This window comes from Sebastes fasciatus, chromosome 5, assembly GCF_043250625.1.
Source record: "Sebastes fasciatus isolate fSebFas1 chromosome 5, fSebFas1.pri, whole genome shotgun sequence".
Classification (NCBI taxonomy): Eukaryota; Metazoa; Chordata; class Actinopteri; order Perciformes; family Sebastidae; genus Sebastes; species Sebastes fasciatus.
This window is the reverse complement of record NC_133799.1, coordinates 28110733-28134413: the sequence shown is the minus strand read 5'-3', so window position 1 is coordinate 28134413 and position 23681 is coordinate 28110733. Positions and strand designations below refer to the sequence as shown.

Sequence of the window (23681 nt, the reverse complement as noted above, 5' to 3'; positions counted from 1 at the left end):
CGAGTTGAGGAAAAGATCTAATTGTGATTATTCTAACCAATATTGAGATTTAATTTGCAATTATTTCCTATAACTTTGAGCTTCAGGTCTGTATTTACTTGACTTTACTTTAAATCAGGCACTCAAACAAACAGAATGATAAGCAGGGACAAAATATTAGGGTTGGAACGATACACTGATCTCCCGATTTGATACTATCACGATACTTGGGTGCAGATTCGATATGATTCTACCCGTATTGCAATTCTACAAGTATTGCGATTCAATATTACGATTTATTGCAATTTTTGTTAAATGTTTTAACACTAAATCATGGGAAAAAGTTGAATCATACACTTCTACGGACTTTTACTTTAGACAATATCTAAATTAATACAGTAAAAATGTTTGATATTCAGCATGTATGTAGTCTGAGATGTCCTGAAGTCAAATAGATCAGTCATTGTCAGGCATTATTTATTAAATGTTTTCCAGCAACCCAAAAATGAAGGATTAAAGACATTTCCCTCACAAATTAGTGGTATTTTCATGTTAATTTATAAGGGACATGTAATGTTTTATACTTCTGGTGAATATAATCAAATCAATCTTATTTCCTATATGTATTTTGTATATACAGTTCCCTTTGTTAAATCGGACATAGTCACACGTGTATACTTGCGCTAACTTCGCCAAGTCCGTTCATTAGCTCTGCCGTCAGCTCCGTTCTCTTTATACATCCATGTTCAGCTCCATCGGGGCCATTTGAATGCATTTAACAGAAATGTCAGTATATGGGTGCTCTACAGTTGTATCGTCGGTCGATTGGACCACGAAGATGCGAGTGATGGTTAGCTTGACCGAACGTTACCGCAATACGATAACGTTTCCTGTCCATGACAGAGTTAGCATGCAGCTTTAGCCGTGATGTCTAGTTCTGCTTCTCCTGGCAATGTGTGAAACCAAAGTGTTTCCATACTTTACCGTATGTTTAGTGTTTACCACGTTGGATTTAAAATGGGAGGGTGCAGGACGTATCCATGTGGACCCTCCGCCGTTTTCTACTTTCTCCTTTCGGCTCGCTGCGGCCGGGTGCGGTTTGTTTTGGTTGACGGATACAACGTCACGTTACTCAGACTACAACAATAAAAGCGGTAACTTCCTTCTACCTCTGTATAGATTCAAATGAAGCAAATATATATTGATTCTGGCATTAAAACATCAATTTCAAAATCGTAAAAAAAATCGCGATACATAGGTGAATCAACAGAATATGATATTCTTATGACTTAAATTTCTTGCTACTATTGTTCTTACTAGTATCTGGTTTGTGATGATGATGTTTTGTATCAGCCGGTTGGTAATCACCAGCAGGTTCCTGGCTGCTGTTTAGGAGGGGTTACACCCACAATGTCTCAGAAACGCTGAGGAAAGCCTGGGGCTGAAACGTATCCGTTTCCCTCTGCTGCCGTGCATTATTAAAAGTATTAACATCGTTATTTGCAAGTGCTGACGACTTAATTTGCTACTGTGTTAAACCGGCGCACATTTCCTCTTCTCCCTCCACATCTGTCTCTACAGTTTGGTCATTCGTGTCACACACACACAACAGTCTCACACATTTTACTCATTTTCCTCCTGTTATTTCAGTCTGTTTGCCGAACAAAAATATCTGTAATGGGAGGCAATTTCTCTATATGTCACTTGTTTGTGTGTTCAGTGTTGACAATGATGGGATAAGTAACTGTGTGTTGAGTGTCTCTGCTGTTTGTGTGAGAGAACAGATTGCATGCATGCACTTTGAAGTGCAACAAAAAACATGTTTGTGTGAGGTGTGTCTGTTGGTCGTGTGAGGTGTAGATGAATACAGCGGGATGAACAGCCGGCTCTCCGCCACAGAATGAGTCGCTTTGAAGTAAACTCACACTGCCATCCCATTAACAGTAAAAAGACATGTAGAATAACAGCACACACATTTGAAGCTTCCAATAAACACATCCTCAAAGGCTGAATACATACTGTACTAGTGAGGCAACGCAACCCACTATGCAATTTTTCCAAACTAAAACAACACAGATACAGAGTGGAATATGAGACTTTTCATCACTGTACCTTGTTTCTGCTTTTGTTGTTTGCCAAGAGAGGTACAACAGTCACCCTGCAGGACAGAAACAGTGCAGTCCAATCAGTATTTTGGCAGTGACACATTGTTCTGTTGTGTTTCCGCTGTAGTTTTGAGAGGATAAAATGTGTATCTTTTTTTATACATAGTCTCTCAGTTGTAAGGGGCCAAACGTAATTGGACAAGTGTGATACACTTAAAGGTCTTATTGATAACATTTTGATGTAGATGAATATATATATTTTTAAATAATACATCCATAGAGCTTTTAAAAAGGTTTCGAATGAAAGTATGGCTTTTCCTGAAGACATTTTTTTTATAATAATTCTGATTGTGAAGCTGGAGTTGGCAGATCGGAGAAAATATGATAAAAAAAAGTTATTTTTATAAAACGGTCACTATATCCTGACAGTAGTGCATGAAACAGGTAATCTGAAAAAAAAATCATGTGCCTCTGTGTCCTCCGGTGCTCCTAATGGCATCTGCAAGATTTCCCAGACTGTAGGACAACAACCAATCAGAGCCGAGCTGGAGCCTTGCCGTCCCTGAGCAGCTGTCAATCACTCACAAATTCCAATCAAGCGGTCAAACTAGGAAACGCTGATCAAATATGAATCAATGTTCTGTTAATGCCTAATTCTTTCATAAAATGTTTTCAGAAACATCTTGTAATGTACTGTTAAGTTGTAAAATGAGAAAGTTTGAGACCCGGCAGCCATGTTGAGATCAGTTGAGGAAATACCAAGCACCGCCCACCAGCCGGAGCAAAATTCTCATTTTACAGCTAAACAGTACACAAGATGTTTCTGAAAACATTTGAGGTGAGAAATAGGCATTATAGTAACAGAATATTGATTCGTATTTGATCAGCGCTGCCTAGTTTGACTGTTTGATTGGAGTTCGCGAGTGATTGACAGCTGCCTCCGTTGAATGAACAGCCAATAGGAACGCTCTCTCTCTGAAGTGAGAGAGAGCGTCAAAGTCCCCCGCCACAGGCTAGATTTAAAACAGAGCCAAAAGGAGGTGCAGAAGTCTATTTTTCTCTCAGAACACTTGAATTATAATATGCTGAAAGGTTTTTATTGAATTTCTGCTCGATGATGCCAAAAACATTCTGCCTACTGCCACTTTAACTATTTAAAAAATGTTGGTAGGTCCGAAATAAATGTTTTATTTATCCGTGTGGAAGACATCTGACGTTTGGTTCCCACTTCTAACAAGGCTTGTGAGCCAATAGTAAAACAACGTTGGTATCACGTGGTATCTCTGGGTCATCAGTTAGTGTTGAAAAAACGTATAAATGGCTGACGGTAATTGCCCGGCAACCACTTGTTGTGAAGTAAATCCAATGGAACGGTGGAGGGAGAATGCAACATCTAGTGGCTGAATGTTATCAATGTTATCAATAGCACCTTTAAATAAAGTCATTATATTTTAAGGGATATTCTGGTTTAGTACAACAAGAGCTTATACCATTATTCCTATCTGTAATAATAAGACCATACTCACAGTCTCCCATCCAAGCACTGACCAGGGCCGACCCCATCATTGGCTTCGGAGATCAGGGCGTGCTCAGGATTGTATGGCTGTAAGAGCTGGACTGAGATCTGGGCATGCGGCAACATCATTAAAAAACGAGTCATACAGGGCAAGAAACACGAGCAGTCAGACGATCACACAGGTTGTAAACGAGCTGGCAGTCTAGCCAATCTTATTTGGAAGAGAAAACATCCATCACAGTTAACAAATCAATTGCCTTTGGCCTGCTGTACTTTACCACAGTCGCATGCTTGCACAGTTTTCTTGTGCAAGGAAGGATTTTCCAGGCCTGTACTTCAGCTTCATGGCTTGCTTGTTTCAAGGTTGTTTTTTTTCCTTCCATCTGGTCTCCAGCAGGTGAACCACACTGAGTAAGATTGACGTCATGTGACTGATTTGGCCAGTCAAAAACACGTTACTGTTTGTCCTTAAAACAATCCTTGGTTGGTTGGCTCATCTGTATGTTAAGTATGATTATCCTGCTGCGTTGTTTTGGTGTCTGTGTGTGTGGGGGGGTGTTATACTGTGTATAAAAGGGACAGATGCTAACACCTATTATGGATGTAAAAACCCTCAAATTAAAGCTGAAAGCCAGCACTTTAACATAACAGAGTCTGGTAGACTGCTGAGTGTTAAATAGACTGCAGCGGGATTCAGCAGATCAGACAGAGAGACACAAGAATATGCATGCAGCACACATGTACTGTATTATGGATGATTGTACAGTAGGTATGCATGTGTATGTGCTGTGGTTGCACTGCTCCATCCCATCGCGCCCATCTCCCCACAGAAATACTCTTTCTGCCTGCCTCTTCTCTCCCTCCTCTCACCCTCTCACTGTAAGCGCAGCGCTGAATTTCTATTTCTAAATTCAGCAGCTCTCTGGCCTTTTCCATTTTCACTCTATGCTTCCCTCGACTCTCCTCTACCCCATTCATTCTCCTCCTCCTCCTCCTCCTCCTCCTCCTCCTCCTCCTCCTCCTCTCTCTCTACCATTTCATTACTCTCACTTTCTCATTTTCTCGTGGCTCATTTGAAATCTCTGATCGTACGGTTATCTCTCTGCAGCACGCAGAGAATAATAAACTCCGCTGGAGCTGCCGGCAGAAGCTTTAGTTTGCTCTGCTAATGTAAATGTGTTGATTTGTGTGTTGCGTGCACATTCGGTTGTTGCACCAATTCTGCATCTGCGTTTATTAGTTTGTAATTTAGCACGTACCTCAGGGCCGTCCTCTGGGAGCCGTAAGGAAAGAGCTTCTGTCTCCTCGTACCTTTTCCCTGTTTTTTTCTGCCCATTGTCCAAACCTATCTGAAAAATATTAACATATCAATACAAGTGCTGTCCTTTAAGGAATACTCCACTGCAAAGCTATCATTTGAGTATTAAATACTCACCCTCTGTTGGCTTTAAAAGCTGCTCCTTCACAGCGGACAGCAGATGTAGTCAGCTTGGATTTACAGCAGTTACAATAGATTCCAAAAGTATCAAACATCCATAGAAACTTCTCAAACCACTGCTGCAGCATAACCCACTTCCCTGCAATTGATCCATAAACTCAATATGTTCCCAACAAAAAAAAAAGGCTAACTATGCTACTTGATGTGGAGCTTCAGAGCTCCGAGGAGGACACAGAAGTAGTGTATTTAGCTTTGTTGTGGAGAAACTATGAGTGTCATAACGGCGGTGGATGTTATGCCGAGGTGAAACTACAGTCTTCCGAAGATGGACTACAAAAGGTTCATGTTTGTCCCATGCGTTCTTAAATAGGTCTTTCAGTGACAGGATGCTTCACCCGCAGTGTGTGAAAGAGAGATACCATAGGTCCTTCGGCTGCTGTAACACTTTACATCAACATATAATAAAGGATTATCTTACCTAACCAATGAAATATATCACTTTCTTACTTACTTTTACAAAGGTTGGAATTAAAATAAAAAAAATAATATAGCCTACCAGTCATAAAGGTTTATATGATAAATATTGAGCTAATTTTTGAGTTATGGAGAAAGGGTAGAAGCATTAAATGTATACTTCTTCCTACTCCTTTTCGGACGTAATATTTATTTTTGTTGATTATTTATTGACAGTTTACTATATGTTTACTGTTCATTTTATTTGTTATTCTTCTTTTGGTTTTTACTTATTTGTTACTTGTTTGAAATAAATAAATAAATGGACATAAAGTGAAACTAAATAGTTGTCACTGTCCACTCATATTTATCAACATGAATCCCAATTAGTTTATGACTGTATGAAAATAATATATATTATTATTTATTATTATTAATAAATTATATTATAACATTACGAGGAAGGATTTTGGTGTTTTTCAAATTATTACGGCAGCTATCGTTTATTTATCTTTTGTTGAGATGATCGCCAGGTAAACAAGATGAATATGGCATTCATGTTACAAAGAATTTGTGCACATATTTGATTGGCAGCTGCAGAGCCTTGCTGGATAATATTTGCATTGCATTGCAGTGACAGTTGAGCTAGGTTCAACATTTTTGCAATGACGACATCCGCTTTGGCAGATGGACTGGCCTCAATCAAATAAACTCGGTCTGAACGTTACCTTACTTAAGACTTGACTGCCAATAAAATTGAGTTTTGACTTGGTGAAATCCTGGAACAATTACACATTAATAAGACAGCATGAGGCAGGCCTTGCCAAATGCTGTGTTGTAATGGTCACAATTCAGAGACCTGAAAAACTTGCGATTTTCTCATAAAGACTTTTCAGTTGACTTGGAATTCTTCTCAAGGACTTGAGACTTGTTCAGACACATAGAGTATCTGACTTAAACTTGGTGCAATAGACGGACTTCGAACAGTTCTGGGTCGGAGCAAACAACGGCAGAGGAGTAGATTGTGCTGCAGGAGTCATTTAAAAAGTTTCTATATAGGTTTTGGTATGTTTTTCTCACAAAATTGTGTCAACATTTGAATTCAGTGTACATCCTGTGTGAATCCCAGATGACGGAGCTGCTGTAGCAAGATACAACAATGTACAGAGACACTTTTCAAGGCCTACAGGGAGTGAGCGTGTGGTAGAGTTTTCAGTGAGGGAGGTTTGCATGGACCCAACGGAATTAAACTGCAGTTGCTTTTACACCAGTGAGATAAGGTTAATATCTTTGTCTCTGTCTCTGCTCCTCAGAGACTTGTAGGTAATGACAGAGACATGTAGTGTATGTAAGTGTCTGTGTGTGTGTGTGTGTGTGTGTGTGTGTGTGTGTGTGTGTGTACGTGTGTGCGTGTGTGTGCGTGTTGTTATGGGCTGGGGGGATGACTACTGCTGACTCAGCTAGGGAGAAGTACTGTCCTGTCATACCGTGCCCTTGACTGTTTCCCATTCCTGCCTCTCTAATAAATCCTCCACCTAAGGCAGCAGAGGATTATTATCATTATTGATTTATTTTGTTGTCTATAACATTCCAGAAAATAGGGAAAAATGCGCACAAGTTTCCGGAGCCTAAGGTGACGTCTTCAAAGTGCTTATTTTGTCCGACAATTGGTCCAAATCTCAAAGGTATTCACTGAGCTAAGTACAACCTCACGCTGAATAAGACATTTTTAGGCGACCAAAATGTTGCAGTTAACTTTCATGAACTCAAAACACACTGTGAAAGGTTTAAAGTTGTAAAACATGGACAACTCCCAGACCGGACAATCACCAGGTAGCCACGCCCTAAAGCATCCCCTGCTTTATGGTCTATTTGACTCTAAATGGGACCATAATTTACTAAATGAACATCATGCTGTGTTGAAGAAGACTTGAAACTAGCGATTGAGACCATAAACTCATGTTTACAATGTTTACTGAGGTAATAAATCAAGTGGGAAGTAGGCTCATTTTATCATAGACTTCTATACAATCACACTTCTTTGCGCGTGTCTAGAAATTAACCCCCAAATTGCAAAAACTCTTGCGAGACTTGCTGCCCGACGACTTATTCTAACTTTAACCATTTGAAGTCAATGCCTAACCTTAACCATCTTGCCAGAGTTTCGCAATTTGTGCTTTTCCGTCTAGACACGACCACTACTTTTTGCAACCAGAGGAGTCGCCCCCTGCTGGCTATTAGAAATAACGCAATTTCAAGGCACTTCAGCATTGGCCTCACTTTTCAGACCTGGAGGTTGCCCACTGGTATTTTCGCAGTACTCTGTCTTCTGGTTTCCCTGTTTGAATGACGAATACAGACTACCGCTCAACTGCTGGTGTGGAGTTATTTCCTCTCATGCAGGCACAGAACATACATGGTAGTTGGCCGTTGGCTGTAGTCTTTGCTGTTGTCTTTTTGGCCAAGACACGGGTAACGTGAGGCGACATAACAGTTGGCTTTCGTCACCGCTAGTTCTTTGATGTCGGTTTGTTGCGTCTGGGCCCTTAAGACTATAAATGACTTAAACAATGAATTAATTATCAAAATTGTCATTAATAAATAATCTGTGGTTCGACTTATGGATTCATTGTTCATCACTAAAATTCTCCCTCTCCCAAAATCTAAATCTAAAGTGCATGTCACCACCTGCAGCCTCTCTATACATCCACATCGTACACACACAAACAGACTGTGCTTCTCTATCTGAACTCACGCTGTTAGAAAGCCAATTGTGTCTGCGCCCTGTTGTCATGCCCCAGGCAAGGTTAGCGAGGGAGCAGCAGACAACACAAAAGTGTGTGTGGTGGTGCTGTCAGCCATTTGTCATCAGAGATTAGTTTGGCCATTAGATCAGCTGCTTTTCGTTGCCTTCTCTTTGTTTCGAGCCTCCCTTTCTTCCATTATAGTTTTTTTGTTTTTCACACCCCGCTGCAACTGTTCAGATGCAAGGACAGTAGAGAAGCTGCTTGGTGAAAGGAGGAGGAGGAGGAGGAGGAGGGGGTAAGGAGGGTGGGTAGAAGTGGGGGATGGGGGCTTTACAAAGGGTGAGGAAGCCACTTCAGCCCTGATGAGCCATAGGGAAGAGTGGGCAGGAGGGGGGTGAGGGAGGATCAGCCCACAGGGGGGGCAGTGAGATAATCAGAACAAGGAGAACCATTCTCCTACTCAGCTGGAACAAAAGGTCCTTGCCAATGTGTGTGTGTGTGTGTGTGTGTGTGTGTGTGTGTGTGTGTGTGTGTGTGTATTGATATCCCAGTAGAGTCAGCGGGATAAGAAACCTCCCCAGAGAGATGGGAGTGGTTTTTGTTTTGCGAGGCAGGTTTAGAGATGCATTGCCTTTGCCAAGGTACAGTTATCTCGTGCGTTGATGTGTGTGTTTGTGATGTCTATTGACTGCTGTGGACAGCGGTACCACAGAGACACAGTGCTGTGTTGTTTGTCAGAACAGACAGCAGTGGTGAAAATACAGTACATGTAAACAAGTATGATTTTTTTGAGGTACTTGTACTACTACACTTTCGTTTTATGTTACTTCATACGTGCTCCAACTTCTTTACATTTCAGAGGGCAATATTGAACATTATCTGACAGCTTTAAGTGCTAGTAATTTCACAGATTAAGGTTTCACATACAAAACTACCTAATTGTACAGCCAGCTAAACATGCATACATTTAACTAAAATAATATAAGATATAAAAAGATTAGGGCTGTCAAAGTTAACGCGTTAAAAACGTTAACTCAAATTTGTTTTAACGTCACTAATTTCTTTAACACATTAATGCAACTTGCGATTTGTAGATTGTAGTGGGCTCAGTTTTGAAGCTAGGGTGAAGTGAAGTGATAATGGTGTCATATGAAACTAGAAAACCTAAGGAATCCATTGGTACCAACCATGTCATACTAGCTTGTCGCAAAGTAGGCTAAATAACGCTAATAAGAGTTAATAAGAGTATTAAATACTTCCAAATCTCCCTTTAAGGTACATTTTGAACAGACACAAAAATGTGTGATTAATTTGTGATTAATCGGACAGACTCTGTCTTTCTCCCTTGATGCATAAAGACATTAAGGATTACGGGTCAGTGTAATTTCTTTCATCTGTTTTGGTCCCTGCAGGGAGGGTTATTGGAGATATTAACTCTAAAACTATTGGTCTGGGCCTGAAAAGAAAAGAGATGAAGGGATTTTCAGTAATACCTTTATTTTGTTCTGCCTAATCCTCTCTTTCTCTTGTCTGAAAATCTTCGTCATCTTTTGGCCTTTTTCTTTCCCCCCGCCTCTCTCCATGTGTTTTCCTCTGTCTCTCTAGTCTTTATTATCATTCCTCCTGTGATTCCACTGATGAATGGAGGGACTTTTTCATGTCCTTTGGGGGGAAAAGTAATTTGTATTCTGCACCTCTCTTCCCTTTCCTCCCCCTCTTTTTCTTCTTCTCCACAATAAGAAGTAATGGTACATGAGGCCCAGGTTAGCGAGTCTCCTCCGTTCTCCCTCCCTCCTACAATAGTCACCTTCAAAAAGACCTTGCCATATGGGCCAGGCCATCTGGACTGTACCATGAGAGCTCGGTCGGGGGGGGGGAGGGGGGATTGAGGGACGGTTACAGTCGAATGCACACCGAGCAGCTGAACCGTCTCAAAAGCCTAGTCCATCCTAAGTTTATAAACAGGTCTGGTGTAAAACTAGTGTGTTCTCATGGGAAGGATCAGTAATAGGAGTCCTCAATAATTCAGAGAGGAAATTCAATACTGGCCCCACCATTAAACAAACACACACATCACACTCTTCCAGGCCATTATGGCTGCTGCTTAGTTTGTGATGGTAATCACATCCACAGCTTATACATAATTTACTTGTCTGTACTGGTGCACCAACACTACAAGAGTCTATATTTTATGTGAAACAAAATCTTCCTCTCTTCTCTCTGTTTCTTCATTTTAGGGATTGAGCTTTGTTTGCCAGCCTGGCGTTTCGCCATGACCATGGTGGCCAGTTTTCTGATGGTGGGCGGGCAGCTCCTGATGCCGGGGGTGGCCGCTCTGTGCCGCAATTGGCCGGACCGGGATGACTGGCAGGTGCTGCAGATTGTTATAATCAGCCCTTTCGTTCTGATGCTGCCCTACGTCTGGTGAGTCCCGCCCTCTTAGGAAATCCACATCGGGGGGATGCGGGGGAGGGGGGGGGAGATTCTTCTCTCGCTGAGCCAGGCGATGGCTCGTACAGTACACACTGCACTACACAGTACTGAGCAGCCTCTGCTTCAACTTACAAACAATACTTTCTTTCTTCTATTGTTTGTATTCTTCCCCATTTCTGTCCGTTTCTTCATCTTGCTCTCACAAATCGGTTCTCATCCTTCTCTTCTCTCTCGCTCTCTCTCTCTCCATGTCCTTCCCATCCCCCTCTTTCTCTCATAAGGCTTTTTCCAGAGTCGTTGCGCTGGTTGCTGGCCACCCAGCACTACAGGCGGTCCAAAACCATGATGCTGCGTATCGCCAAGAAGAACCAGGTTAACCTGACAACCGAGCCGAGTGGAGTTCTTACAGGTGGGGGACATTAAACAGCTCGATAGCTCTAAATGTATTCTCTCTTTTGCTGTATTCACTTCATCATACAAATCATTTGAAATTGTCACCTGTGTTAAGTTACAGCTGCTTCTTGGCGTGTGATGAAATGAACATGCAACGAACACAAAGACATTGACTCGCATACAAAGACTCAAAGATCTCCTTTTCATATGTGCAAACATGCTGTCGATTTCAAGCAGCATTTCCCAACTGTTTTTATGATGAAATACAATTGCAATCGCATGAACACATACCTGCTCCTTTAGATTGTCTCACTGGAAGATCAATAAAGGCTGCCACTAACGATTATTTTCATTTGAGTTCAATCTGTTCTGCGATTCATCATTTCATTATAAATGTCAGAAAATAGTAAAAACTGCCCATCGCACTTTCTTAAGCCGAAATTTTACTTTGCGCGTCCGCGAAGTTCCACATGATGTACATTTCGTCATCAGAGTGTGAACGCGTAGGCTCTGTGCGGATGTCCATGCAGCAGCAACTAGTTGTGACCACGCAGTAGCCACTGCGCTACAAGGGGTAGCTACTGTGCATTTGTTGAACGGGTCCTCCAAGCGGACAGTAGAAATGGAACTACTACGCGTCCGTGGTGTCCGCAGCTGTTCGTGTACATGTCCGTTTGGGAGAATAATGGAGGCTTTATGCCCCAGACACACCAACCCAACATCAGAGAACTAGCGGCACCTTTGTTTTGGCCGACAAGTTGCACTCGAACACAACGCAAAGACTACAGCCAATGGCCAGTTAGCACGTATACGTTCTGCGCCTGCGTGAGATTAAATAACTCTCCACACTAGCATGTGGCGGTAGTCTGTATTTGTCATTCAAAAAGGGAAACCAGAAGACCGAGGACTGCAGATATATAAGCTTTTTTTATGATACGTACATGAAACAAAACAGCTTTTGCCGACCACTGTCACTCACTCATTTGTGAAAATATCTGTGTATTTGAATGAACAGATGATGATTGTCAAACAAAGAGAAATGTTCTCCCCTTGTCCTAAAATGGTCTTAAATCGATACAAGAGTACTTCCTTGTTTTAGGAATGAAGCGGTACAGTTACAATAAGTGACGGTCATCCCTGCAAACTCCTCTCTGAAAGGGGGAAAGTCCCTGCAGTTGAAAAGGGGCTAAACTGGTCAGTAAATTATCATACTTGAAAAGCTCAAACCAGTGCATTTTGGGGATTTTAACAATGATTGGATGATCAGAAAAGTTGATAATTGTCTTGCTACCGTTCAGACCTCAAAGAAGGAACCTTAGACCTCTCCCCTGTCTCTCTTCCTCCCCTGCCTTGGTGATTGATTCAGTGTTCATGCCTGTCGCAGTGGCCAAGCACACAGATAGATGATGAGAGCGGGCAAAGGGATGTGCTATATCTATCTAAAGGACCAAGAGCACATTAGCTTCTCTGTGTTAAAGGTCCCTTAGCGGCCGGCCTCTCATTACCTTCTGTAAGGAAAGGTCTCAAGGTGTTCGTTTCATGTTTCCTACCAGAGTTGGAGCAGGAGCTGCACAAGAAACCCCAGAGGACCTGCATTGTCAAGATGATGAGCACCAGGAACCTGTGGAAAAACATTGTGGTGCTGTGTGTCAACTCGTAAGTGTGTTGCGGCCGGGCTGATACAGCTCCTTTTCTAATCAAAGCCAACATCCATTGTGTTGAGAGAGCATGAATTACACATGAGCTCATCCTCCAGAGAGAAATGAAGACATATACGCGGGTGTACACCTCACTCACCCCATGGCAGACGCATGTCTCAGGTGCCACCTCCCTGTCTGCTTTCTTATCGTGTCTTTGTGTGTTGTTTGTGCAGACTGACAGGTTATGGGATCCACCACTGCTTCGCCCGCAGTATGATGGACCCGGAGGCCCAGCCCACCGCTTTGTGCCACGCGGACTATTACACTATGGCTGGCATCGCTGTGGCAACCTGTCTGGCGGTTTGCCCCGCAGTGGGGTTGATGGGTCGGCGTGGAGGGCTGCTCACCTTCATGATCATTACAGCCCTGGCATCGCTACTACAGCTGGGTTTACTCAACTGTGAGTAATCACACAAGTCCTGCAGCTATTAGTTACTATTGCTACACCTGTCAAGCTTTGCATTCAAGAGTTGCACCTGTGCAGTTTGCAATGATAAAACTCACTCAAAAATGGGTGTAATTTTTGGAACAACCGGTCTGGCCAACGCCGTGGTAACGACCTGTCAATCACAAGGTAGCCATGCCTTAAAGCATACCCTGCTTTATGGTCTATTTGACTCTAAATGGGACCATCATTTACTAAAAGAACATCATGCTGTATTGAAGAAGACTTAAAACTAGAGATTGAGACCATAAACTCATGTTTACAATGTTTACTGAGGTAATAAATCAAGTGAGAAGTAGGCTCATTTTTTCATAGACTTCTATACAATCAGACTCGGTTTTGCAACCAGAGGAGTCGCCCCCTGCTGGCTATTAGGAAGAAAGCAAGTTTAAGACCCATAGGCTGCCCACTGGCTGATGCGGAAATGTGACGAGGAAACGTTTGGATATTCTATAGCCTACTCCGTGCAGGTTTCTCCTCACGGCAAAGCGATATTCTATTCTATATTCAAGCATAAATCGAGCTTTACTCCGCCCCTTACACTTTTGCTCGCGTTTTTTTTGTTCTGGAAAGGCAGGACAAACTGTTTGGATGCTGGATTTTTAAGTATCATTCTTATTGTGCCTCGTCCACGTCATTTAATCGGCATGTTGAGAATACTCCGAAGCTTTGACAGACCTGCTATGCATAGTTAAGCTTGTTAGACTATGATTGGACAACTGCAGTTTGGGGAAAGGCTTTACAAAAGTTCAAGGGAGAAAAATCTGATTAGAAAGTTATGAAAGATATTGCAAAACTTGTAGTTATTGTTGTACTCGCACATTTTTGCATCCCTGTGTCATTAAAACAGTACAGACTGCAGTTCAGCTCTCAGTCTAATAGGAGCCTTTCCTCATTCTCCCTTTTATTGACCTACATATGTTATACAGTAGTCATTATTTCAGGCTCCAGTGGTAAACGGCTCAGAGTTCTCCTGAGGGCTTTTTTAAATTGTGCTTGTTATGAGTCAGCACTGTGCTGCCCTTTGTGCTTACTAATGACATGTTCTCCTCTTTTCGGCTCTCCAATGCTCGCTCATGGAATCCAGTGATTGGGAAGTACAGCCTTCGCCATGACACAGGTACAACTAATCTGTTGATTTGTGATAATACTGTAGTCCCATTTTAAGGTCCCTGTGCAATAACGTCTTATAAACACTCTCATTTGTGCCCCTCGGCTAGTGTTATGTTAGCAGTTGTTTGTGTTTCAGGTATACTCACGTTTTCTTGTCCTCTTCTGGACAGTTCTGCGAGACTCTCTGAACAGGAAGTTCTCGGTGGCCTTCTCCATCATCGGCATGTTCTCCTCTCACGCAGTCAGCACACTCAGCATATTCTTTTGTGCTGAAATCACCCCTACTGTCATCAGGTGAGCCCGAATGGTCATAAACACAAAATACAACTCTTAGAGGACCCTCTGCAGTAGGCGCGCTCCAGGCTGTGTCCGATCACTTATTATTTACAACCTAGAGTGAACACTGTGTCCACAAAATTGGCCACAATTGATCGCAAAATGTGTGGAATATTTATTATAAAAGGAATAGTGAAAGTGATTTCAGACATAGGGAATGGGAATGTGATGTCACCGACAGTAAGTCCACCATATTTGGAGGATAAAGGGTAAGAGTGCCATCCGCTGGCTGTTTACTGCAAGTGTCAAAAGATAACACAAAACACTGCATAGTGAATAAGATTCAAAAGCCGAATTGTAGTATGTACAGCAGACAGTCAGACACAAAGGTAGGCTAACGTTATGGGTTTCATTTTGCAAGATACCGGCAGATTAATTATGCAGTATTAGCCAACATTTTGTTAGTATTCCGTTTGCATAACATTTGCTAGCTTATCTTTGTCCAGATGATTGTGAAGTTGGCATTTGGCTTGTAGATCTTAATGTCATATACCTACCCAGATTAACATATTTTGAACTGCTGACAGGTGTTCACTAACGCCATAACACATCAGTGACTGTAATGGGTGACAAACTGTCAAGGTCCTCCTAATTCGTAAGGATCGACATCGTAAACTAACTTCAATTTTGGAATATATGGCCCCTTTGCCTCTGTCAGCTTTCCTTTATATGGGTATTTGTCTTTCGCACGTACTTTATACATTTCTGATGATGAACGATTGACAGATGACAGATTAATAGACCGGTGACAGATAATGACAGTCTACCGTAGCTCCGTATACTACCCTCCAAAAATGGCGGCGCACCCCAGAATAGTCCGCGATTCCCATTCCCTATAAGCCTACTTTGTGTCCAGATGATGTACTAAATACTAATTTTAAGTAGGTTTGAGTATATAGTGTGTTAAACATGTAGAGTTTCCACCACACAAAACAAAAAAAATGCGTTTTCCTTTATTTTTTTCGATTGGTGTATCCCAAAAAAATGTCTGAAGTCTTTGGAAAACCATTTAGCTGTTTATTTGTTAAATTGAATTGACAGTGTGATCCAAAAGTCACAGTATAACTGATGCCTGTAAGCACACATGAAAATATATTTCCTGTTAGTACAAAATGTTTTGATTTCTTGTGTGCTAACTGCAAAAACAGTCTACTTTGACAATTACTATATAGTTGATACTGTGTATTATGACTATGTGTGGAATCTTCGGACACAGCTCTCGTTCTCATGTTGCTTAGTGGCTCCATCTTGTGGTGCAGTTTTGACTGACAGGTGAGGATGGACTTGGTGCCCACAAGTATGCTTCAAACGGACTAGTTCATACAAAGTGTCTAGCAGCACAAGTCTTTAGATCTGCTGTGTGGCCACACTTGAACGCAGGGCTGAAAAGTCTGCCGCCATAGAGAAGTACAAGATAGGATGAACCGTACAGATGGGGGTAAAGGTGCACATGTTCAGACTAGGGCTGTCAATCCATTACATCGGGTTAGGGTTAATTAATTAAATCGCAAATTAATTACATTTATCTGTTCAAAATGTACCTTAAAGGGAGATTTGTTATTAAACACTGTTATCAACATGGGAGTGGGCAAATATGCTTGCTTTATGCAAATGTATATATTTTGTTATTAGATATCAATTAACAACACAAAACAATGACAAATATTGTCCAGAAACCCTCACAGGTACTGCATTTAGCATAAAAATATGCTCAAATCATAACATGGCAAACTAAAGCTCAACAGACAACAACAGCTGTCAGTGTGTCAGTGTGCTGACTTGACTATGACTTGCCTCAAACTGCATGTGATTATTATAAAGTGGGCATGTCTGTAAAGGGGAGACTCGTGGGTACACATAGAACCCATTTTCATTCACATATCTTGAGGTCAGAGGTCAAGGGACCCCCTTTGAAAATGGCCATGACAGTTTTTGCTCTCCAAAATTTAGAGTAAGTTTGGAGTGTTATTATTACCAATGGATTCCTTAGGTTTTCTAGTTTCATATGATGCCAGTATATTCACTCTGGCTTTGAAACTGAGCCCGCTACAACCTCTGTAAGATCAAATCAGGACCTGATGGCGGCCCATCATTTTTTTAAGAGGTTAATTAAAATCGCAACTTGCGTTAAAGAAATTAGGTGCGTTAAAACGAATTTCCGTTAACGCGTTATCGCGTAAACTTTGACAGCCCTAGTTCCGACAGTCTCTCCTCAAAAGCATTCATGGTGTTGCACTCATTTTTGCACACAGAAAATGACAGGTGTGGCAATGTGAGGTTTCAGAGCTTGTTCGACGATTCAACAAGCACTTCTTTTGAAGCATACTGGTGCCTTAAGAGCTCCGGTTGTTAGTTTTAGTCACGTCGGTAACAGATTTGCTACACCTCCTCTCTCTCTCTGTGTGTGCAGGGGTGGAGGGCTGGGCCTGGTCCTGGCCAGCGCCGGCTTCGGCATGCTCACTGCACCCATCATGGAGCTCCACAACCAGAAGGGCTACTTCCTGCATCACGTGATCTTCGCCTGCTGCACCCTGCTGTGCATCATCTGCCTGCTGCTGCTGCCCGAGCCGCGGGGCCAGCCCCTGCCGGAGAGCCTGGCTGACGGAGAGACCTTCACCCGTCAGACGCTGCTCAATCCGGGAGAGCAGCACCTCCTTCTCGCCAAGACCGACGGGGACTACTCCCGCGTCCACGACACGCCGTTACACCTCACAACCACTGGGGGCGCTACAGTGGCAGCAGCAACCGCTCTGGCAGCGGTGCCTGCCTCGTACGCCCTGGCCACCGGTGGGGAGGTGATTGGAAATCGCGCCATAGCCAATGGGGTGTGAGCATCCTAGCAATAGTCTATACTACTGTGCTAATTATTGCTCAAGCATTAACCTGAACCAAATGGTCATTGAACTTGTGAAAAAAAAAAAACTTTTAAGGGAAAAAAAGAATCTTTTGAATGAACCGGATGAACTCTCGTAACAGTGAGTTTTGAGATGGTGACGAACATTAATTTGTGTAGTTGTAGTGATTATGATTCATTCAGGAGTTGCCAAAAAATATTGTACTGGAATACGTTTATCTGAAGTCAGTGTGTGTTAAATAATATGAAAGTCTTCAGTGGTGTTGGTGATTTTCTTGCACTGTCGTCCGCTCTGTCGAGAATGATTTACAGGTTAAAGACGCAGGCAAGTGAGGAGAAGTAGAGCAGACTAGCTTTCAATAACGTGTGCTCTGTGAGTTTTGTAGTTTTGACTCGTTGAGAGAGGATTTCACTGCATCTTATAATTCTTTATAAGTTATTTTGCACTAAATGTCAGAGACACAATCAAGTGTTTGTGATTTTCTGCCAACACATTGGAGATCCAGGGATTGGCTAAACCACTACCATGATTTTGCATGAAAGGGAACACATAGTTTTTTCCTATTATTTGTGGTCCCTCTACTAGAAGTCCAATGTGACACTTTATCCTCAGAGATGAGGTCAGTGTAGACACTGATTTTTAAAGGAAGCATTACTGCTACCGGTGTGGGTGTATGATGGTTGTCTGATGTGACGAACAGCCGGAGACCTTGGCAGACTGTATGTGTAGCCTGAAGAGACTGATGGGCGATGCTGAACAAATCTGAGAGTTGAACGGACATTAGAGTGACCAGTCAGTGTACTACTGTATGTCTTATGATGCGTCTCAGCATTTAAATGGCTTTATCATGATGGCTCTGTTCTCTTTTTAACAAAACGGAGAATGTAATTCAAGAAAAGCAGTATTTATTTTTGTCACGCTCCCAAGGGCAAATTTAGTCGCTTGAAATACCTCCTTAATTAGCAAATATTTCCACTCTGACTCTCACTCCTTTTTCTCTGTACTGTGGTAATGTTGTAATCCTGCTCCTGGGATGTGTAACTCTAGCCAGAAAGCACAATATTTTACAGTTTTTTGAAATAAACGTTTGTGAAGATTAGGATAGAGCAGCGTCGTCTGCGCAGACATGGCCTAGTTGTGATTAGTGTACATTTTACACTTTACTACGTAAATATCCCTTAGGACTGCATAAAAATGTAAGGTATGTGTACATGTACCATTCATTCATTCATAACGTATGGCCCATCAATTTTACTTTTCTAGGATATAAGCACATTGAATAGATAAACCATCCCATACACCATTTCATCCATATATACCTGAATCGACAGATCCAAACATCCTCCATTTTTTAAATCATATTAACACAGCATGTATTTTGAACACCCTGTACGGTTTACTAGTTTGTATGTTTTCAACAGTTAAACACGGGAAAAAAAGAACCACTAATGCTGTTTTCTAAGTGTTATTTTTTTAATATGATGCATTTGTACAAAAAGCCATAGGCCTACATGTTTTGATAATAAACCACTTAATTTATTATGTCAATAAAAGAACACTTGATGTGACTGTTTGTGGTTATTGTCTTGGTGTACGGTTACAGTAGGAGTATGTAAGTCCAAAGAAGAAGGAGAAGCTACTTTTTATGTTGCCCTTCTTTCTACATGTCCTCGGTTCTACACAAAACAGATTTCAATAAACAATTAAATGTGTTCAAAAGTGTTCGGGGTGAAGCTCCAGCTCCTTTTTGATCCTGTTCTCCACCAAAAGACTGAGGTTGGAGTCTGTCATGGGAATACTGTAACTCACAAATACTTGCTTTTTGGTCTTCTTTGCTGCAAGACAGACAGAAACAGACAATTATTTCACTTTTTACTTTAGATAATACACTAAATGGTTTGCTATAGTATACACCTATAAGCTAAAGTCAGGAGTCTTGGACGTTGTGGAGACCCAAGATGAATTATTTTAGGTTAATGGACCTGCATGTTATAGCCTATTTACTATAATGCAGGGATGCAACGATCCGACTTTTTCAGTCTCGATACCGATAGCGATACCTGCATAATGAGTACTGATACTTTCAAGGCAGTGTCGGTGATCTTGAGAAACTAGCAAGAGTACACTACATTTAAAAAAATAATCCAACCGAAACCCCAGCCCAGTGTTGCCAACTCTTTTCCAATGAAAGTGGATGATTGGATGCTGCAGCTGATCGGACTGATCTGATACAGCTCAACATTACTGGAGTTTTATACCGGAGTGAAGACAGATAACAGATTAATCTCAAGTGCATCACTCCCAAGTTTTATATTTTATTAGATTTCTATGTCGACGTCGCTTCACATGACGCTTCAGGAGAAAGGACATCTCATTTCTCTATAAACTAATTTCCTCTCTCCTCGCATGGTTTCCCTGCGTCTCCATGTATCCCCCGGTGGGAGGGACTGAGACGCAAGGAAACGTGAATGCAATTTAAGAGACTTGGGATGCACCCATACTCTGTACTGAAATTAATGGAGGCCAGTGGCTGCCTTGAAGGTGGGCAAAACACATAGAAAACACAACAGCAGGATTTGGAGAATAATTAGCAGAGCAGTAAAAATGGATTATAAGTGGTTTATGGCAAAGGAGCTAAAACATGCACAAAATATCCACAAAATATAACCGCATAACAGCTGAAAAGAGCATTTCAGCTTTTTTATAACTTTCTACATTAGCGGCAATAATAAAACACAAATTCATGCAAAGTCATTACCTAATCTCTGTGCCAAGGAATTAGGAGCCGTATTAGATGGGTCCCCCATGACTAATGTAGATAAAGGCATCGAATCCTGCAGACAAAAAACAAAACAATAATTAGAACAGCGGTTAGTCTCTTGCAATCGTTAGCTCTCTGACATCCAAAATAATGATTGACTTTCTTAATATCTGTTTGTCAGCCCAGGGGTTGCCAAACAGTTTCAAACTGAAGGCAATAGATCCCAGACACAAATTCCATCATCTTTTCTTCCAGTGACTCCTGATAAAGGACAGTTTAGTTGTCTCTGTGTTTTGTGGAGGATGTCAAGGGACGATGCACTGTACTCCGGGTAGCAGATATATTATATTTTGCCTCCTAAGGACCCATTAACCAACCAGTGGCCCTGTGCTGGAATAATACTGAATCATAGGGACTTTAAGATTAGATTATGACTCAGGTCCCCACTACACAACAGAGCAACAACATGACAATGCCTCCCTTTTAAAGCTGCAGTGGGTAGAATTGGAGCAAATATGCTTAAAAAAAGACTTATTGTTTTAAAAAACAGTCACTATATCCTGACAGTAGTGCATGAGACAGGTCATCAGAAAAAGATCACGTGCCTCTGTGTCCTCCTATTTGTCAACATAGTATTGATTTATTACATGGATTAGGAGACAGTAGGTCACATGACATGAAAGCTATTGGAAAATGTTTGTTTTCATAAGAATATTAATATAAAATAGAAGAAGCACTAGGATCCAATATAAAGAGGGATATCCCATTTTTCAATGTAGTATTGGTGGATATTGATTTGGAGACACTAGATCACATGCCATGAAAGCTATTGAAAAAAACCCCCATAATTCTTTCATAAACATATAAATATAAAATAAATAAAGCACTAAAATCCAATATGAAGAGGTGTGTCCCATTTGTCCAATGTATTATTAAATTGTGATATTGATTTGGAGACACTAGATCACATGCCATGGAAGCTATTAAAAAAAAACATACATTTTCAGTAAAAATATTAACATAAAATAGAAGAAGCACTAAAAGGGGTACATTATGTCCTATGTGGTCTGTGTATTATCCATTTCTGATATTGATTTTGAGTCACTGGGTCACATGACATGGAAGCAATTGAAAAAAATCCATTATTTTTTATTAAAACATTTAAGTAAAATAAATCAATTACACATTAGCAATCAAAATAAGTGTGCAACATGAGCCCAATTTAGTAGAATTTTTAATTATAATTTTCACTAATATGGGCATCATGAAGGTATTGAAAAACATCAGTTTTGTGTCAATTAAACAGTAACTTATTGATAGTCAGTCAGTCTCTGCCGGCTACGCGCGAGGGTCGTGAGGTGAGTTAACTGTCCTCCTGCTACCAACTGTGGATGAAACAGTAAGAGAAGACGTTGCTGGATCCGGAGTGAGTGTCTGTTAAACAGTAGATGCGACATTACGTCATAACTAATGGAATGATCGTCCGGCGTTTCACTTGGGTATTGTTTACAATTGCCACCTATGGGCAGCAACTGGTTGTCAGCTGTTCAGCACCTAATTGCTTCACCAAAGGGACCAAAGAGACCAGGGAGGCCGGCATCCTTTTCCACGCGTCAGTATAGAGTAGATAACGTTTAGTAACGTTAACGTTATAAAAAAGTTATTAATATAACATTTGACCGCTAAGCAGCTGATTCCATGCAAATCACCTGTAAAGTAAACAACATGTTAACACAAGGAGAAGTGCTCATCCTAAACCCCATTTCATAATATCTCAAGACAAAACCTGCCACCTGCCAAATACAGGCTAAATGTTGGCTGTGGCAGCTAAGAAGTTCAGGTCACCTGCCGCTAGGGCCGACACAATATCAGATTTTCACAACACAATTATTGTGGCCAATATAATTCATGATAATGATATTATTGTGATATCTATAGAAAATTTGAAAAACAAAAAATAAAATGCTATCTGTCAAATTCGTCTTTAACTTTGTTTATTGTGCATTTAGTATCTTTTTTTTGGCAAATTAATTACACTCAAAATACAAGTGTAGGGAGGTAGAGAGAGCTATGTTACCATAACTGTACATATAAAATGATTTAAGAGGCGCTGAATTGTTCATATAATATAATCATAGTGTATTATTAACATGATATCAATATTTCATTTTTAAATATCACAATTATCGTCAATACCTACTGTATATATCGCGTCGCCCTTTCTACCACCATGGCAGATAGGATTTCCTTATATTAAGAAATATTACTTCACATGTCGATGTGTCCTTGAGCAAGACTTAACTTCAGGCATAGCCATCGGTGTGTGAATGAGTATTTAGATCATATCTTGATGGGCAAAGTTGGCGCCTCTGCCATCAGTGTATGAATGTGTGTGTTTCAGTGGTGATTAACTAAAGCTGTCTGCTGTGTTGTTTCGGGGGATGTGCGTTAACCCTGTCTTTCTAGGAGACCTTTATAAAATATATATTTAACGTCCCTGTTTAATATGGTAACTGTCATGTTGAGATTATCTTAATTTATTGAATTCTTTTTTATTTATTTTTTTAAATATCTACTGTCTCTTGTCTGTCCATCTTGCAATAGTAACAAGTAACGAAGATGCTTAGATGAGATCGGAGTAAAAGTATGCATTATATTTAGGAAATGTAGGCTAGTGGAGTAAAAGTGAAAGTTAACTGAAAAACTCAAATAAAGTACAGATACTCCCAAAAAATACATGATCTAAGTACTGTAATGACGTATTATTACTTGGTTACATTACACCACTGGGATTAATCTACCCAGTAGTATATAAAGTATTTAAAATGTTATATATATATATATAACATTTTAAATACTTTAAATATTTATATATATATATATATATATATATATATATATATATATATAACATTTTAAATATTTTATATATATATATAAAGTATTTAAAATGTTATATATATACATATATATATACATATATATATATATATATGTATATATATATATATATATATTGCACTTTGAGTGGCCGGAAGACTAGAAAAGCGCAATATAAAAGCAAGTCCATTTACCATTGAGTTAGTTACATCCCACCACGGTTCATTAGGTTGTGTTTACTCACATATCTGCAGCTCATGGACACCGCCAGGTTGGACAGCACCGGACTAGAACCGAGCCACAGGAAGAACCCTCCGCTGAGCTTCATCACGTGGAAGTGTATCACCTGCTCCAAAATCCTCTCAGAGAAATTGTGCACCGTAATGGCTTCAGAAGCCGCTCCGTTTGGTGTTTCGCTCATGTTTAGCAACCAGTGAACTCGTGCTTGGTGGAAACAGAAACAGGCAGAAAACAGTCCACTGCTTCCTGGTGAAAGAAAAAATGGCAGCCCAAAGCAATCGATCGTC

The 23681-nt window shown here is 40.9% G+C and overlaps 2 protein-coding genes across 2 annotated transcripts in view; one reads left to right on the top strand and one right to left on the bottom strand.

The window, feature by feature from the left end:
• The window catches only part of slc22a23 (solute carrier family 22 member 23), a 27179-nt gene extending 8098 nt beyond the window's left edge, over positions 1-19081 (top strand). The window contains exons 4-10 of the mRNA XM_074636275.1: positions 10476-10662; positions 10953-11080; positions 12618-12720; positions 12938-13164; positions 14297-14329; positions 14493-14616; positions 17069-19081. Coding sequence (XP_074492376.1) covers positions 10476-10662; positions 10953-11080; positions 12618-12720; positions 12938-13164; positions 14297-14329; positions 14493-14616; positions 17069-17489 — 1223 coding nt within the window. The 3' untranslated portion in view covers positions 17490-19081. The remainder of the gene's footprint in view (positions 1-10475; positions 10663-10952; positions 11081-12617; positions 12721-12937; positions 13165-14296; positions 14330-14492; positions 14617-17068) is intronic.
• psmg4 (proteasome (prosome, macropain) assembly chaperone 4) lies at positions 18968-23681 on the bottom strand. The gene is made up of 3 exons (XM_074636276.1): positions 23399-23681; positions 20272-20347; positions 18968-19348 (listed from the first exon to the last, which is right to left on the bottom strand). The coding sequence occupies exons 1-3, from the start codon at positions 23573-23575 to the stop codon at positions 19227-19229; spliced, it is 375 nt and encodes a 124-aa protein (XP_074492377.1). The 5' UTR covers positions 23576-23681; the 3' UTR covers positions 18968-19226.